Here is a 16,207-nt window from a genome sequence, read left to right on the forward strand (position 1 = left end):
AAAGGTACAAAGCTATTACTAGGCCAGTAGCCTAAGGTACAAAAACTGCAAAAGCTAAAACATCTTTGTACATTATTTACCCCTAAATGGTACAGTACATATTCGTGCCTTAAAGGTACATGGGTCAAAGACGATAAGATGTCCACATCAAAATAAATTTACAAAAGGGATTTTATGTCCATAGAAAAGATATTAAATGTAAGCAAATTTGTTTGTAAAATAAGTTTTTGGAGACTAAAATGTCAAAATGTGGTTAAAATAATGCTACATTGTCATTTAGTGTAACACAATATTTATGTAAAAATTCAAACAACATGCTTATTTTGACTTGTACATAACACAATATTTATGTAATATGTATATATATATATATATAAAGAATAAGGAAGCATATTAAAATTTACTGTGTTTTAAATGAGTAAAAAAGTTTTACCGACAAATGGGTAAAACCTAGGATAGAGGCAAATGTTAAAAACATAGAATTACAACTAATTAGTAATTAGGGTGAAAGTAATTTATCTTTTAATATGTCATAAATGGATTTTTGTTGTAAATACGCCTGGTAAGATTGTTACACTGAATGACATTTTAGTGGGTGTCTTCTGTAAATTAGGGAAAAATGTGTGATATTTATTTTTTGCTCAGAAAAATGAAAACAAAAATGCAATTAAACAGAAAATGTTTTTTTTTTGTTTTTTTTTTACTTTTTGAAATAGTGCTGCCAAGTGACAGTTGTGTTGTTGTTTTTGAGTGCACTTTTTCCTGTATTACCTCCATAAATTACTCCAAATATATTTCAGCACTAGCAAAGTGAATATTTTGAGAATAAACCACGTGAAAATGTGTTGTTTTTTATAATATATATCCTTTATTTCATGTTCATTGACAGTTCTCTATGTGGAATGTTGCACTACACGCTGGGCAGAGCATTTTTCCCCTGTCAACTAATATTTCAGGGAATGTTGTCTCATTTAAAAAAAAGAAAAAAGAAAAGAAAAAGAAATGAAAACACAACTTTAAGACAGTGTAACCTCTCAAACATCAATGCCAGAAGTACAAAAGAGAGATGACAACAAACTACAGTCGATTAAATGGTGAACGTACACTCTATAAATTAAATAAGGCAACATCTTCATAAAGATGATGGACAGTTTCAGTATTTAACGGTGAGAGGGTGGTATCACCCTGTACCATCCCATTATTATGAACGCAATGCAATGTGGCACATTTAACGACATTCTGGTGATTCACATCTACAGTTTCTTTTAAGTTATTCCTCTTTGAAACACTGAAAGTTAAGTGTGAATGTCAGAATGTGACAGATCCCTCCATTTTATTCAAGCAAAAGCTCAATAAATGGCTTTCATCCAGCAAAAACATTAAGATAATCAGTCCAAAACCTCATTCAGGGCTCAAAAGGGAAATCTGGATTGGCAATTTGCTATTTGAGACTCAAGTCGCAAATAAAGCAAGTATTGTATATAACACACTTACATGGTATTTACTGGCTATTTAAAGGCTTTGAAATATTTCAAGTTTACATTGTTTCTTTTAACTTGAAATATGTTTAAGTTTATATATGTACATCTTCTTCTGTAAGTCTACAGTTAATAATTAAGGCCAAAACCAAATGCCTTTCCATGGCAAATCTTCAGACAGGCATCTGCCCCACAATCCTCATGGAGCCCATCGAACATAACGCCACTGAAAAATATTCATGGTGTTTGATAAATATACAAAGCGGAAGCCAGGAGGCGTTCGGTCAGATGCACATCATTCAAGCAAACAAATCATTAAACTCGACACATAGTAAAATATATTGATGGACAACATGAATAAAAACTGACTGAGCGGTTAAAGCAATATTTCACCCAAAAATGAAAATTCTGCCATCGTTTACCTCATGTCAGCCCAAACCTATGCAAGATCATTTCCACCACAGAATAGAAATATAAAAAAGCTGTTTGTGACTTTTTCTCCCAAGATATAGAGGCATAAACTCAGTTGTGAGATATATAGTAGTAGTCAACATTTGAAGTGGATCAAAACCTTTCATCAAAGTTGCCCTAAAATCAAAACAACACCCGCTCTTGTCTTAGGACAACTTTGATGAACTTTTTTGATCTGCTTCAAATGTTGACTACTGTATACTTGCTGGGAAAAAGTCACTCTTTTTTATTTTTTTTATTCTGTGACAGATATAAGTTTTTATACAAACCTGTATGACTTTCTTTAAAAGAAGAAGAAAAAAGGGATATTTCAAGAAATGTCCATGCTGCTCTTTTCCATACAACAGAATACAGTGAAGAACATAAAATGTTCATTTTTGGGTTAACTATTCCTCGAAAACCTTCACCAAATGTGTGCATCACAATATGTACAGTGATTCTTAACAGAATTTTTGGGACGTAACATTAAGCAGTTAACCTCAATCTTAGCTAATTAGCGCTCTCAGCCTCTAGCAATGCAGAAAATAGAGTTGAAATTTGGATGTTCATATGCCATCTGTGGAAATAAGATGCCAAACAGCTTCGGCTTTTAAAATGGTGCAATTCAACTCTGGTTTGAAATAAACAAAAACCGACAAAAAGTGAAGTCAGCAGCATTCAAAATACATCGAACGACAAAACCGGCCTGCTTTAGGGAAGCAGAAGCCAGACAGAGAAGAAAAACTGGCCTATCAGACACTCCAACAGCACAAACAGAACAAACATTCAGATTAAAATGTACTTGCAAGGTCAATTTACAGCAACGCTGGAGATGGAAGCGCACATGGCAGCAATCCATTCTGAAACGGGCGATTTAAATGCTTTATCATACAACGACGTCTGACGCAACTCCCTGAAACACACCAGGCATGCTGGGAAGTTTAGCAGATGATAACAGAACGCTTTAGGGCGAATCTCAAGAAAAGCCAAGAAAGTGTCATATTTCAGTCCAACACTGGAAAATTAAGCCTATTTTAATGCTTTTTTTAAAAACATTTCCATGACTTAATTCGTTATCATAATCATAATGCAAAAAAAGGTCAGTTAGATTTTTTAAATGTTTTTGAAAAGTCTCTTCTGCTCACCAAGGCTGTATTCATTTGATAAAAAATAATAAAAAATAGTAAAAACAGCAATATTGTGAAATATTATTACAATTTAAAATAATTGATCTATTTTGTAACATACTGTAAAATGTAAAAGCTGATAACAGCTGAATTTTCAGCTATAGATATACATTCCATATTCATTATTTTTTATTTTATTTGTTGTATAACCTTTAATTAATGCTGATTTAAAAAAAATAAAATAAACATTACATTATTTGTTTTGTAATTAATATTTGCACAGTATAATCTAATGAAATGTAATGAATTTGGGGGAATGATGTGCTAAATTGTTATGAAAACAGTGTGAAAAAGGAATAAAGTATAAAATAGCTTCAAAAATAATAATAATCTATTAATTTTGGAGTGAAATATGACTCGAACATTGGTGAGGTTCACCCATTTAGTGGTTTTGAGAACGTAACGTGACAGCACTTCAGCAGAACTGACAAAGTTTAGCACGACATGGAGACGGAAATACATCCTTCGCACGCAGGTTGACGTCTGTATGCAAACACAGTGGAATTACACTGGAATGGATTTTACTGAAGGCGAAGCAGTGCAAACTTCCACGTTCATTTGCACGAGGAACGAACCTAAAATTGTTCTTTGGCAAAAAGCGGTTTAAAATGAACATTTCATTTCAACTTTGTCAAGATCAAATCATAATACACAGGTCGGATGAACAAACAGTGGCTCTCCCTGTCGTTTAATAGCGTTTCTATGAAATCACAATTGGGAAATAGGCTTTCATCCTTGAAAGCTCTTCCTTCCTGTGGGGGGTCACAGATGTAGTTCAGCACTTCCTGTGAGGTCACCGCGAGGACGTGAAGCTTCCTGTGAAGTCATCGCAGATGGAGCCAAACATTTCCTGTGAGGTCACGGAGAGGCGCTCCCAGTGGCATCACAGTGCTCACATCTTCCAGATCAGAAGACGAGGAATCGGGCTTGTTGTAAATCAAGGTGTGAAGCACACAAACACACATGTAAGCGTTGGAAGGGGCCTCTTGGCGGCCCCCAAGTTCGGCGAACAAATAAATAAAGCGAGTCTGATGTGACGGCGGAGGACAATTTGATATGGGTCGATCCGAACGCTGAAGAACATCAACGTTCGCTTCATCCTCCTGCTTTCGGCCCAACTCCTCAAAAAACTCTGAGCACATAAATAAAAACCAGTGCTTGAGAAAGAGCCAAAAGTGTCCGTGGAGCGTTTTTTTGGCCGGGCTGGGCTGGTCTGTGCAAGCGGGCTGGTATGTTGTGGGTGACGGTCCTACCACACTTCGCAGCGGTGGCCTGAGTTCATGGGCGAGCCCAGCGGACACTGGAAGTGCTCTGCGAAGTCGGGAGAGTTGGATAGAGTGCCGATTACGCGGTATTTGGGTGGGCTGTGAGGGTCCGTCATCAGGCCCTCGTGAGCGCTTTCTGGCGTCCGGACTGAACACCACACCTAAGAAGAAGAATGAGACCACATGTGTTTACAATCACAGCTCTGCCTTGTATTGTTTTTATTATTGCGTATGGTGGAGGAGGAGTAGCTGTGGTATATCTATACTACCTTATACCAAGTGCCTTACTTGCTTTTAAAAATTTTAATATTGGTAACATATTACAAGAAGTTTGTATATGACTTACAGAATAGAGTATTTACTATTAACTTATATTCATTTAATAATACAAAATTAAAATGATAGTATATTACTAATATTTGATTACATTAAAAAAAGATGTTTAAAAAAAAATGCTCCTGCTGATCTTTTCCATTCATCTATAGCATTCAGTGAAGCACAAAATCATTTTTGGGTTAACTACTCTTCACCAAATGTGTGCGTCACAATACGCAGACTGTTAACAGTTTGAATTTTTGGGACGCAACATTCAGCAGTTAACCTTAATCTTAGATAATTAGCACACTCAGCCTCTAGCTATGCAGAAAATAGAGTTGAAATGTGGATGTTTATATGCCAGCTGCAGGAATAAGATGCCAAACACATGTGCAGCTTTGGATTTTAAAAAGGTGCAATTCAGCTCTGGTTTAAAATAAACAAAAATCAACAAAAGGTAAAGTCAGCAGCATTCAAAATACATCAAATGACGGCCTGCTTTAGGGAAGCAGAAGCCAGATTCAAAAGGAAAACTGGCCTATCAGACACTTCAATGGCACAAACATTCAGAAAAAAATTTATTTGCAAGGTCAATTTACAGCAAAACCATTTAATTCAATTTAATATTAATTTATACTAATATACTAACATTATAAGTTATAATATATAACAGCATTTTTATATATTTGAATATTAAACAAAATTTATTTTCTCAATTAAGATTAACCAAAATAATTATTATTTAATATTAAGTAATAATAATCAATATTATTGTTTACATACCCTAATATATTAAGGTTGTAAGTCACACAACAGCAATATATTAACATAATGTTATTTATGAATGACACAAATAATTTATAATATATTTCGTAATTATTCTTTCAGTAAAAACAGCAATACTGTGAAATATTGTTGCATTTTTTTTAAACTGATTTCTATGTTTTTTTTCCCAAAATAATAATTCATATCTGTGATGTAAAGCTGAATTTTCAGCATCATTACTTCAGTATTCAGTGTCACATGATCCTTCAGAAATAATATAATTTTCTGCTTAAAAAACAGCATAGCATTACTGTTTTTATCATATTTTTTGAACAAACAAATGTAGCTTTGGTGCACAAAAAAGACCTTTTAAAAATCTGAATTATTCCAAACTTCTAAACAGTAGTGTACACATATAGATTTATTTTAGAATTTATACTTTCTATTATATATTCCATCTACTTGTTTTCTTTTTATTTATTATTATTATTATTATTATACTTGCTACGCGTATTGTGTTACACTAACCTGGTCACAGCACTAACATATTGTTGCTATTTTATTGGTTTGATAATGATAATGTGTGTTAAGGTATAGAAGCATATTGTATTAAGTGTTATTGAAGTGTTCTGAAAAAAAAAAAACATTCAAAACGTTAATTTAATATGCAAATTCAATATTATTCTGTCATCACATCATACAGCATGTATGACGGCATGTAAACGTCGGTTATCATTTGCACAGCACAGTGTCTATTTTGCGGTTACGCAGTAGTTGTGTGAACAGGTGTTTCACGTTGTACTTGCTATTGTTTTGGCAAACTTCTTTGTTTCATACCTGTGCAAAACCTACGAAGAAGAGCTGGTCGTTTGTCAGATTGACAGCTGGGAGTCTCTTCTCTTCACCGTTCTTCTGCACCCATGAGCGATACGCCTGCAAAACAAACAGATCTCCAAATCATTCATTGATCTGTATTAAACTGAATTGCAACATTTGCTTTAGCTTGGAAACAAATAAAGGTATAGTGATTTATATCCATGACCACTAGGGGGAACCTCCTGAACCACAGAATCTTTCCTACGGGATGATTTTATAAAATGTAACTTCCCTCTGTAATGGCTTCAAATGACCATCCACTCTTACAGTGGCCATCCACTCTCAGGCCTATCATTTAAATTATTAAAAGATTATGAATAAATAACTCGAGTGCCCATACAAACCTCTAAAAATACTGGGAATATGGGAAAGAGTTTGTAAGGCTGACAAACAGGGCAGATTAGGACACGATTTAGCCTGCACCTCTTGTTGTAAATGCATTTTTGTTGTTTGTTACACAACAAAAACCACAGAAACCATGGAAAATGAAATGTAACCTACATGATAGGCAGCTTTGAGACCGCCATTGTCTGCTATGTTTTCTCCCAGCGTCTGTTTCCCGTTGATGTGCTCTCCGTTGATGGTGTACTGAGTGTACTGATCGATCATACACTCGGTGCGGTTCTTAAACGCGTCCACTGAGGAGTTCTGCCACCACGGTCGAAGGTTTCCATCTTTGTCATACTCTCTGCCTGAGGGACAGAATTAAAGGGTTTATATAATAAAACATTGAATTTTCCACAAGCTGACGAAATGCTACAGTCTACAGACTTTCAGAACTCACTGAAGAAGAACTTCACTGAAACTAAGCAACAAAAATAGTGATGTTTTGAAATGGTCAGAAAACAGGCATGGGATAGTCATACAGCTTTGGGACAACTTAAGGGATGAGTAAATAATGACCGAACTTTCATTTTTGGGTGAACTGTTCCTTCACCCTGACAGAACATAATGCAGACTTTCTGTAAAGAACCTGTGAAACCCCTTTTGAAAATGAAGTGCATTTAATTGTGTTGAATGTGCACTTGCTGTGTACTTCAAAATACACATAAAAATAAAGGGATAGTTCACCCAAAAATGAGAATTCTGTCATCATTTACTCAACCTCAAGTCATTCCAAAAAGGATATTTTGAAGAATGCTGGTAACCAAACAGTTGTTTGAACTATCCCTTTAAGGGAGAAGTCCACTTCCAGAACAAAAATTGACAGATAATGTACTCACCCCTTGTCATCTAAGATGTTCATGTCTTTCTTTCTTCAGCCATAAAGAAATTATGTTTTTTGAGGGAAACATTTTTCTCCATATAATGGACTGATATGTTGCCCCGATTTTGAATTTCCAAAATGCAGTTTAAATGCGGCTTCAAACCATCCCAAATGCGGTTTTAAACAATCCCAGCCGAGAAAGAAGGGTCTTATCTAGCGAAACGATCGGCTATTTACATAAAAATAATACAATTTATATGCTTTTTATGTCAAACGCTCATCTTGTCTTACTCTGCCTGGACTGTTTTTTTCCTCCCATCTCATGTTCTCCCTCAACTTCAAAATTGTCTTATATCGCTGTTTTACCTTTTTTGTTAAGGGTGTTTGATCTTCTTTGCATGTTCACTTTGAAAGACTGGGTCGGTACTTCTGCAGTGATGTAGGATGATTTTGAAATGATTTTTGAAGTTGAGGGAGAAAATACAATTGGAGTTTTTCGACATACCCTAACCGTCTTCAGCCAGAATACACAGAGTTCAGGCAGAGTAAGACAAGACGAGTGTTTGAGATTAAAAAGTATTTCAAAAGTATTTTTTTTATGAAAATAACTGATTGTTTCGCTAGATAAGACCCTTCTTCCTCGGCTGGGATCTTTTACAACCACATTTGGGATCGTTTGAAGCCGCATTTAAACTGTATTTTGGAAGTTCAAAATCGGGGCACCATATCAGTCCATTATATGCAGAAAAATCCTGAAATGTTTTCCTCAAAAACATAATAATTTCTTTAAGACTGAAGAAAAAAGGACATGAACATCTTGGATGACATTATCTGTAAATTTCTGTTCTGGAAGTGGACTTCTCCTTCAAGTGGTTCAAGAAAGTACTCTAAAGTTAAGCTAATGTAATATAAAGGTATGCTTTAATATATTTTAAATTAATTGCAATTAACACTACCTTCAGTTTGGACTTAAGTATACTTTTTACAGTTTTTTTGCAAATATATTATATTAGTATGGCATATTATTAAAGGGACAGAAGGTTTCGATTTAAGGTCAGAGAGAGGGTGGAAAATAGTAAAAGAAGCTAAATGACTTTTTTGTCATAAGAAATCTGTAAAAACAGTATTGCTGGACATGTATGAAATAACCACATTAAGTAGGTGCACTAACCTTGGTCATCAAAAGCATGCGTTAACTCATGTCCCATCACCACTCCAATGCCACCAAAGTTTAAAGCTCTGTGAGACACCAAAACATCACAGTTATCAAAGAAAAACACCTTTGTTTTTAACATGCTAACTATTTCAGCCATTTCTGCTCACTTGGGGTGATCCTGTGCGTAGAAGGGGGCTTGTAAGATGCCGGCAGGGAAGACGATTCCGTTCTTAGTTGGCATGTAGTATGCATTCACCGTGGGTGGAGTCATACTCCATCTACAGCATTCAGAAACAGCAATCAGCTCACAGTACATCTCACATGCTTCTTTCTTAACACACACTGTTACACTCACTGGTCTCTGTTGGGCGGCTTGCGCAGCTGGTCTGCCATCACTCGCGCTGAGAAGTTATAGAAGTTGATCATATTCTGGAAGAAGTTGTCTTCTGTAACCTCATACTACAAGAAAAACACATCACATTGCCTGTTAGATGGGATATTTTTAATATTAGTAAATTAATTAAAGTTATTTAATTAATCAGTTTTAATATAATATAATATAATATACATCTTGGTAAGTTTTATTATGATTATGATTATGATTATTATTATTAATTATTATTATTATTATTATTATTATTATTTTATTTTTTTATTTTGTGAATTTATTTTTGTCTTCTGATCACCAAACTGCAAAATTCTAAAATATTTTTTAGAATTTAAAATAACTGTTTTCTATGTGAATATCTGCTAAAATGTAATTGATTGCTGTGATCAAATCTGAATTTTCCAGCCTTCAGTGTCACATGATTCTTCAGAAATCATTCTAATATGCTGATTTACTGCTCAAGAAACATTAATTATCACGATTTTGTGAAAGTGTCTTTTTTAAGACTCTCTGAAGAATATAAATGTATTACAATGCAGAATTTAACAGATTTTCTCCCTCAAAACCTTTAAATTATAGTGTAAATATAAACAATTTAAACATTTTATTTAATCTAATTACTAATTTAATGCTGAATTCTTATTATTTTAAATATTGAAATCACTGAAGCTTCTTTAAATCACACTGAAAATTATTTACACCTGGCAAAAAAGCATTGTGATTCTACAAATTGAGACAGTTGCTGACTCACCCCGTCATACACATCATCGAGCTCTTTGGAGTCCAAAATGAAGTCTGGAAATCCGATCATGTCATAGATGGCATCCGCCTAGAGCCAGAAAAGACACTTTATGCAGATTTTTTGGCAAGCAATGCAAAGTGTTTACAGTTAAGCTGTTTTTGCAGTCTTTCATCCCAGACAAATCCGCAAGTTTTGGTGATCCAGTCATGCTGCTGTCTCTGTAATTCTCATTCTCTCTCACCTTGTCCTTGGCAGCTTGACGGGTCTGTTCATCCATCCAGTTCAAATCATCCAGCGCATCTTTGAAAGCTGTGCGGATTTCATTGATCATCCCCTCCGCCTGCGTTATGACAGAAAGACGGGGTTGAGAACTGTGTAATTTACTCTGCTGCCACATGGTGGCAAACACGCGCCAGCAATGAGTCTGAATTAAACATGAGTGCATAAACTGGCAGAATTCAGGACAGCATACATATACAGTAGTTTTCAGTCTGAACATGACATATGGTTTTACTTGACTCACTATTTCTTTGCTCTGTTTGTCGAAAGTGGCTTTGACGAAAAGAGCACCCAAAGCAAAACCCAGAGTGTCATCTGTGTTCCCAATGCAAGTCTGCCAGCGTGGAGTACAGGACTGAATATGAAACAGACATATTGACAAATTACATGGAGATTAACTTAATTGGCAACCAGAAACAAGCAGTCAGAAAAACAGAATGGGGGCCATATGTTAATTTAAAACATGGTCCAACTGAACAATAAATCACTAATTGTTCTACAAGCAAATGGATCACGTACACAAACTGTACAAAAAATAAATAAATACATACAGTCCAGACGCTCTCTTTAATGGAAAAGTTCACATAATTCTGAAATTCAGATTCTTTTATTATGGCAAAATGTATTTACCTTCATGTCCTTTATGTAAAAAAGTGTGCCTAATTGTATTGAATGTGCACTTGTAGTGTACTTGAAATCCTAAAAGTATGTTTTAAACTCTGCAATTGCAGATAATATAATTTTAATGAAATAAAAGGCTAAATAAGTGTACTTAAGAGAAGACACTTTTGTTACTGTTTCTTAACACACTTAAATGCACTTTTAAAAAGTGCACTTTGCAATAAAGTCAAATTAAAAGTGTTAAAATATATTTTATAGTACACTTAATGTACGTATGTGACCCTGGACCACAAAACTAGTCATAAGGGTCAACTGAGATGTATATATATTATCCAAAAGCTGAATAAATAAGCTTTCCATTGATTTATGGTTTGTTATGATAGGACAATATATAACTATTTGAAAATCTGGAATATATATATATATATATATATATATATATATATATACACTGCCCTCCAAAAGTTTGGAAATGCCCTAGAAAACTGGGGTTTTGGACAATATTGGCATGAATCCTTTTTAATTTGTGATCATTTTGCACTGATAAGGGACAACGCAAACTACGAAAACATATTTTATTACATAAACAGTTTATACACACTCAAAATATCCTCCATTAGCAGCTATTACAGCTCTGCATAATCTGGGCCTAAATTCATTGTATTCTAAACTTAATCAATTGTTGAAGCTATTAAGGTGTGCTGAACCGAAAATCTTTTAAAAACCTGGGCCAAGTTTAAACCAGTAACCAGGCATCACAGCTCGAAAAGGGGCATGTCTGACTTTGACATGTATATATTGCCATTATTATGTAATGAAAATGAAAATTATTATTGCTGGTCTTCAATGATGTCAAGTTACTTTAATGTATTTGCACCAAAAAATGATAAGGAGTTATGCTGATATCATCCAAAACCACACTTTGCCAGGGGTGTTTCCAAACTTTTGGAGGGCAGTGTATATATATATATATATATATATATATATAGAGAGAGAGAGAGAGAGAGAGAGAGAGAGAGAGAGAGAGAGAGAGAGAAAGAGAGAGAGAGTTATCCAAAAAGCTTTGATATATTTACAACAATATAAACACATCACAGTGAAAATAAAACTAAGATCTTTCTTAATAGGGTCAAAAAAGCAGTCTTGGGTTCAACTAATTGCATTTAATATGAATTTAATCTATAGTACATCTTCATTTATTGCAATTAAGTGTTTGAAAACAGCCCGTTCAGTTTTCAAGTAATTTTTTTTTTTTTTTTTTTAATATTATTTCCGTAATAAGCAGTCTTTTTAAATGTATACTACAGTCTAATGCAATTATTTTTCACAAGGGGGTCACATCAAATCAAACAAGAAGTTCAGAAGGTGCTCTAGTCTAATCTATACAATGCAAGTGAATGGAGACTGGGGCTGCTGAGCTGAAAAAGTCCAGAAATGTATTTATAAAAGTAGTCCATACAACTCTGACACTATATTTCAAGTCCCATTTGATTGCTTAGTGTCAGAAACTCATTGAAACTTTGACTCATCAAGTCTGAATATGCGTGAATGCAAATAAGCACTGGAGAGATGTGAAAAAAGGGTAAGATTTTCAGTATATTTTCAATAATGACTAAAATTTCTGTCTGTTCATCACACCAACCTTTCTGTAATATTGCATAAAAGGCACATAGAGCATTTTTGGTATTGCAGGGAGCTTTTCAAAGCTTGACAATCCCCCATTCATTTCAATTACATGGAAAAAGAACATTTTTGTGTTTCATGAAACAGTCATTCAGGTTTGGAACAACATGAAAGTGAATATATAAATGATGACAGAATTATCACTTTGGCATGAAGCACTTCTTGAACACACACTCTTACAATACACACCTTCTTAGTGCCGTAGAGGCTCTCCAGCAGCTTATCCTGAGCATTCTCAAAGCGCTGGTCGAGACTGGATGCTCCTTTCTGCACCAGATTCCAGATCATGTAATTATTCAAAAGACTGGAGAAGAAAGAGAGAGAATGCATCCACATATCTAAAAACGGGACCATTTCTGCATATGTATTCATTTATTTATACAAGTATAGAGAGAGATGGTGTTAGAGAAGCAGTGAGAAAGAATAAATGCATTAATACGCTTAGACGGGGAGACAGAAACAGAGACCGCGAGAGAGACAGTGAGAGAGCGAGAGAGGCTGTTATTAGCACTGAATGTTCTGATACACAATCCAAACAGACGCTCTCAGAGGGGACGTCCTCTTCCTGAACTCTGATTAGCTGTAACCATGGCGACATTCGTACCTGTGGTCTGTCTTGTTGATGAGATCTGAAACTTGTTGCAGGTATTCTTTAGCGTAGACCACCACAGGCTCAGTGTCATTCAGCTCAAGCGGTGACAGGACGAAGTTCAGATAATCCAACCATTCGACTGCCGGAGCCAACCCCTATGACCGAAAACAAACGGAATAACATCAGCAGAATATTTCCATTCTAATGCACTAATAACTGTAAAATTATGTTAGGAACAATTTTTTTCGGCCGTTTTGGCTTTGTCACTGGCACCCAAAAATAAAACAAGTGAGAACCGCCCCTAACCACTACTGATGCCTATTAGTGTGGAAGCAGTATTACACAACAGCATAACAGTTTTTAATTATGATAAAGCACCAAAATTACAAAAACCTGTTTTTAAAATAAATAAAATGAATAAAAATGTAACTCTTAGAACTACAAATGTATATGTTGCAATGTTACTTTATTTTTAGATTTACTACATATGCAGCATACATGAATCACACAGTAGCAGATCTACACAGGTGGAGCTGGGGAAGGTGAAGGGTTTCTGAAGTGTGCTGCAACTGCTACAGCAAGCATTAGCCAAGTATTTGAATGTTGAGCAGCAAGCTCATGGCTGCTGATACAAAAAGAACCAATCAGCAGCGCCATGTGATGATGTCATTATGTCAGATTGAGTTAGACCCATCAGACTGCGCTATCAGTGTCGCAATGTTACTTTATTTCTCACAATATAACATAACATATACAATATAACGTGAGTTTATATCTTACAATTCACAATTTGCAGGGACTTTGATTGACAAGCGAGTTCATTTTCAATCGAGCCGAGACCACCTCGTTCAGGCGATCTAGGACTGATTGTTTCGGCATGGATCCGAACATGATTGCCGTGTTCACATATGCCCAAACAAACCAAGCTAAGGGGGGAAACGTGCCAGGTTCCGTAACAAAGTGCCAGGTGTGAAAACACCCTTAAAAATGTTGTGTATTGTATGTTTGTTCATTCATGTTTACTTTGTGCTAAAACTAGTAAAGAGGAAGAGATGATCACTTCTCCTGCCGCTTGAGCTGAGCTGCTATAGCGATCTGTCATGACAAGCCACAGAATGCTATTTATTGTTTGAATTTCTTTAAAAAAAAATTACAAAATTTGAAAGCTGAGACTTTGTTTCATAACAAAAGTAACCTGCTCTGTCCCAGCTAACCATTTTTTCGTTATAAAAACATTCCTGTAATGTTCCCACTGAGTTATGAAAACATTATTTTTGAATGTTCTCAGATGTCCATTTTTTAGACGTTGTATTAACATTCTTCTTTGGTTCTAAGAACGTTATTCAAAACGTTTTTAGAATGTTTCAGTGTCTCGTTATATTAATGTTCTAAAAACGTAATTTAAAACATTATTAGAGCACTCCATTCCCCATTATAGTAATGTTCTAAGAATGTTTCCCTAACATTCCCAGTAAGTTATAAAAATGTTATTGCTGAAGGTTCTTAGAACGTTCAAAATGTCCAGTTTTTTAGACACTGTAGTAACGTTTTTGTTTGGTTCTAAGAACGTTATTCAAAATGTTTTTAGAATGTTTCAGTCTGTCATTATATTAATGTTCTAAGTAATTTACTGTTCTAATTAATGTTCTAATGTAATTTAAATTGTTATTAGAACATTCCATTCTCCATTATATTAATGTTCTAAGAATGTTCCCCTAACGTTTTTGGGTCCTGTTTGTTATTTTTGGGAACCAAATACTAATGCTGTTCTTTCTAGGATATATTTTTTGTAACCAAAAATAAAATAACCCAAAAATATCTAACAAAGAAAGTTCCCTAATGGTTATTCCCAGGTTATTTTTATAATCCTGTAAATCTTTCCAATGAAAACGTTGCAGATGTTTAGTGTAATGACCTATACAGAGCCCCGTAATTCGTTTAATGTAGCATTTATTAAAATACAAAAATTAGATCAAGCACAACACGTTTTAAATTATAGTATTTATCAGGGTGCAGGGTGTAGGAGTGGGTCAAGGACTCAGTTGTGCAGAGAATGGGCTTTTATTAGCATAAAATAAATAACTAAAACTACCCTGTGGGAGAAAAACACTACTGGCAACGTGGCAGGCTTGCGGGACAAGAACATGCATTATTCAACAATGAACTAGCCCAGGACTGCAAACACAAGGACAATAAATAGGGAGCAAATGAGGCAGGTAATGAGGGAAACACAGGTGGGGCAAATGAACCAATAATCAGGTAACAAGATGGGTGGGGTCAAGACAATAGACATGAAAGCACATGGAAACAAGACAAAAGCCATGTGCTCACACAAAAACACATGTGATGGATGATGTGCTCAGGGGTTAGGGGGATGTTATAATAACGTTCTAAATACCAAAAACTAACTTTCTGGGAACCAAAAACTAACGTTCTGGGAACCAAAAACGAACGTTCTGGGGACCTTTAAAGAATGTTAGAGTAACTTTCTACAAACCAAAAACTAACATTCTGGGAACATTTGAATAAAGTTCCACAAACTAAAAACTAACGTTCTGGGAGCGTTATATTAACGTTAGGGGAACGTTACAATAACGTTCTAAAAACCGAAAACTAACGTTCTGAGAATGTTAAGAAAACTTTCCTGGCTAACCAAAAACGAACCATAAAAAAATAACATTCTGGGAACCAAAAACTAACGTTCTGGGAACGTTTGAAGAATGTTAGAATAATGTTCTCCTAACCAAAAACTAACGTTATGGAAAACGTGAAGAAAACTTTCCTGGCTAACCAAAAACAAACCATAAAAAATAACATTCTGGGAACCAAAAATTGTTATACTTTGCATTCTAGTGTATTTTCTCATTCGCTGTTAAATGTCAAAAAAATGCAAATGTCATAAAAACAGTTTGAGAATAAATAAAGTGTCTTCTGACTTTTAAGCACATTGTAAGACTTTAATTTTAATTTAATTAATTTCTCTCTCTCATGCCAGGGGAAAAAGGCCACTGGAATGTGTCTTTGTGTCATTGGATACACAAATTATGTTGCTATGCAAAGTATGTATCATTTTGTCAAGACATATTTTTAATAACGTTTTAAAACATTCCACTAACATTGCAAAAAAAAAAAAAGTTTTTATGCTAACATGTTTAGAACGTTTATCACTGACATGTAACCTTGAGAAAACATTTTACTAACGT

The 16,207-nt window shown here is 34.8% G+C and overlaps 1 protein-coding gene across 5 annotated transcripts in view; it reads right to left on the reverse strand.

Annotated features, from left to right (window-relative positions):
* Window positions 1–845: 845 nt before the first annotated feature.
* The window catches only part of ece2b (endothelin converting enzyme 2b), a 72,294-nt gene continuing 56,932 nt past the window's right edge, over window positions 846–16,207 (reverse strand). For all 5 annotated transcript variants that reach the window (XM_051129346.1, XM_051129349.1, XM_051129347.1 and 2 more), the window contains 11 exons: window positions 13,017–13,159; window positions 12,602–12,716; window positions 10,353–10,463; window positions 10,071–10,169; window positions 9,839–9,916; window positions 9,055–9,158; window positions 8,867–8,977; window positions 8,715–8,782; window positions 6,838–7,028; window positions 6,298–6,393; window positions 846–4,541 (listed from right to left, as the gene is read on the reverse strand). In XM_051129346.1, coding sequence (XP_050985303.1) covers window positions 4,365–4,541; window positions 6,298–6,393; window positions 6,838–7,028; window positions 8,715–8,782; window positions 8,867–8,977; window positions 9,055–9,158; window positions 9,839–9,916; window positions 10,071–10,169; window positions 10,353–10,463; window positions 12,602–12,716; window positions 13,017–13,159 — 1,293 coding nt within the window. In that variant the 3' untranslated portion in view covers window positions 846–4,364. The remainder of the gene's footprint in view (window positions 4,542–6,297; window positions 6,394–6,837; window positions 7,029–8,714; window positions 8,783–8,866; window positions 8,978–9,054; window positions 9,159–9,838; window positions 9,917–10,070; window positions 10,170–10,352; window positions 10,464–12,601; window positions 12,717–13,016; window positions 13,160–16,207) is intronic.

The sequence above is a fragment of the Labeo rohita genome, chromosome 15 (genome assembly GCF_022985175.1).
Source record: "Labeo rohita strain BAU-BD-2019 chromosome 15, IGBB_LRoh.1.0, whole genome shotgun sequence".
Classification (NCBI taxonomy): domain Eukaryota; kingdom Metazoa; phylum Chordata; class Actinopteri; order Cypriniformes; family Cyprinidae; genus Labeo; species Labeo rohita.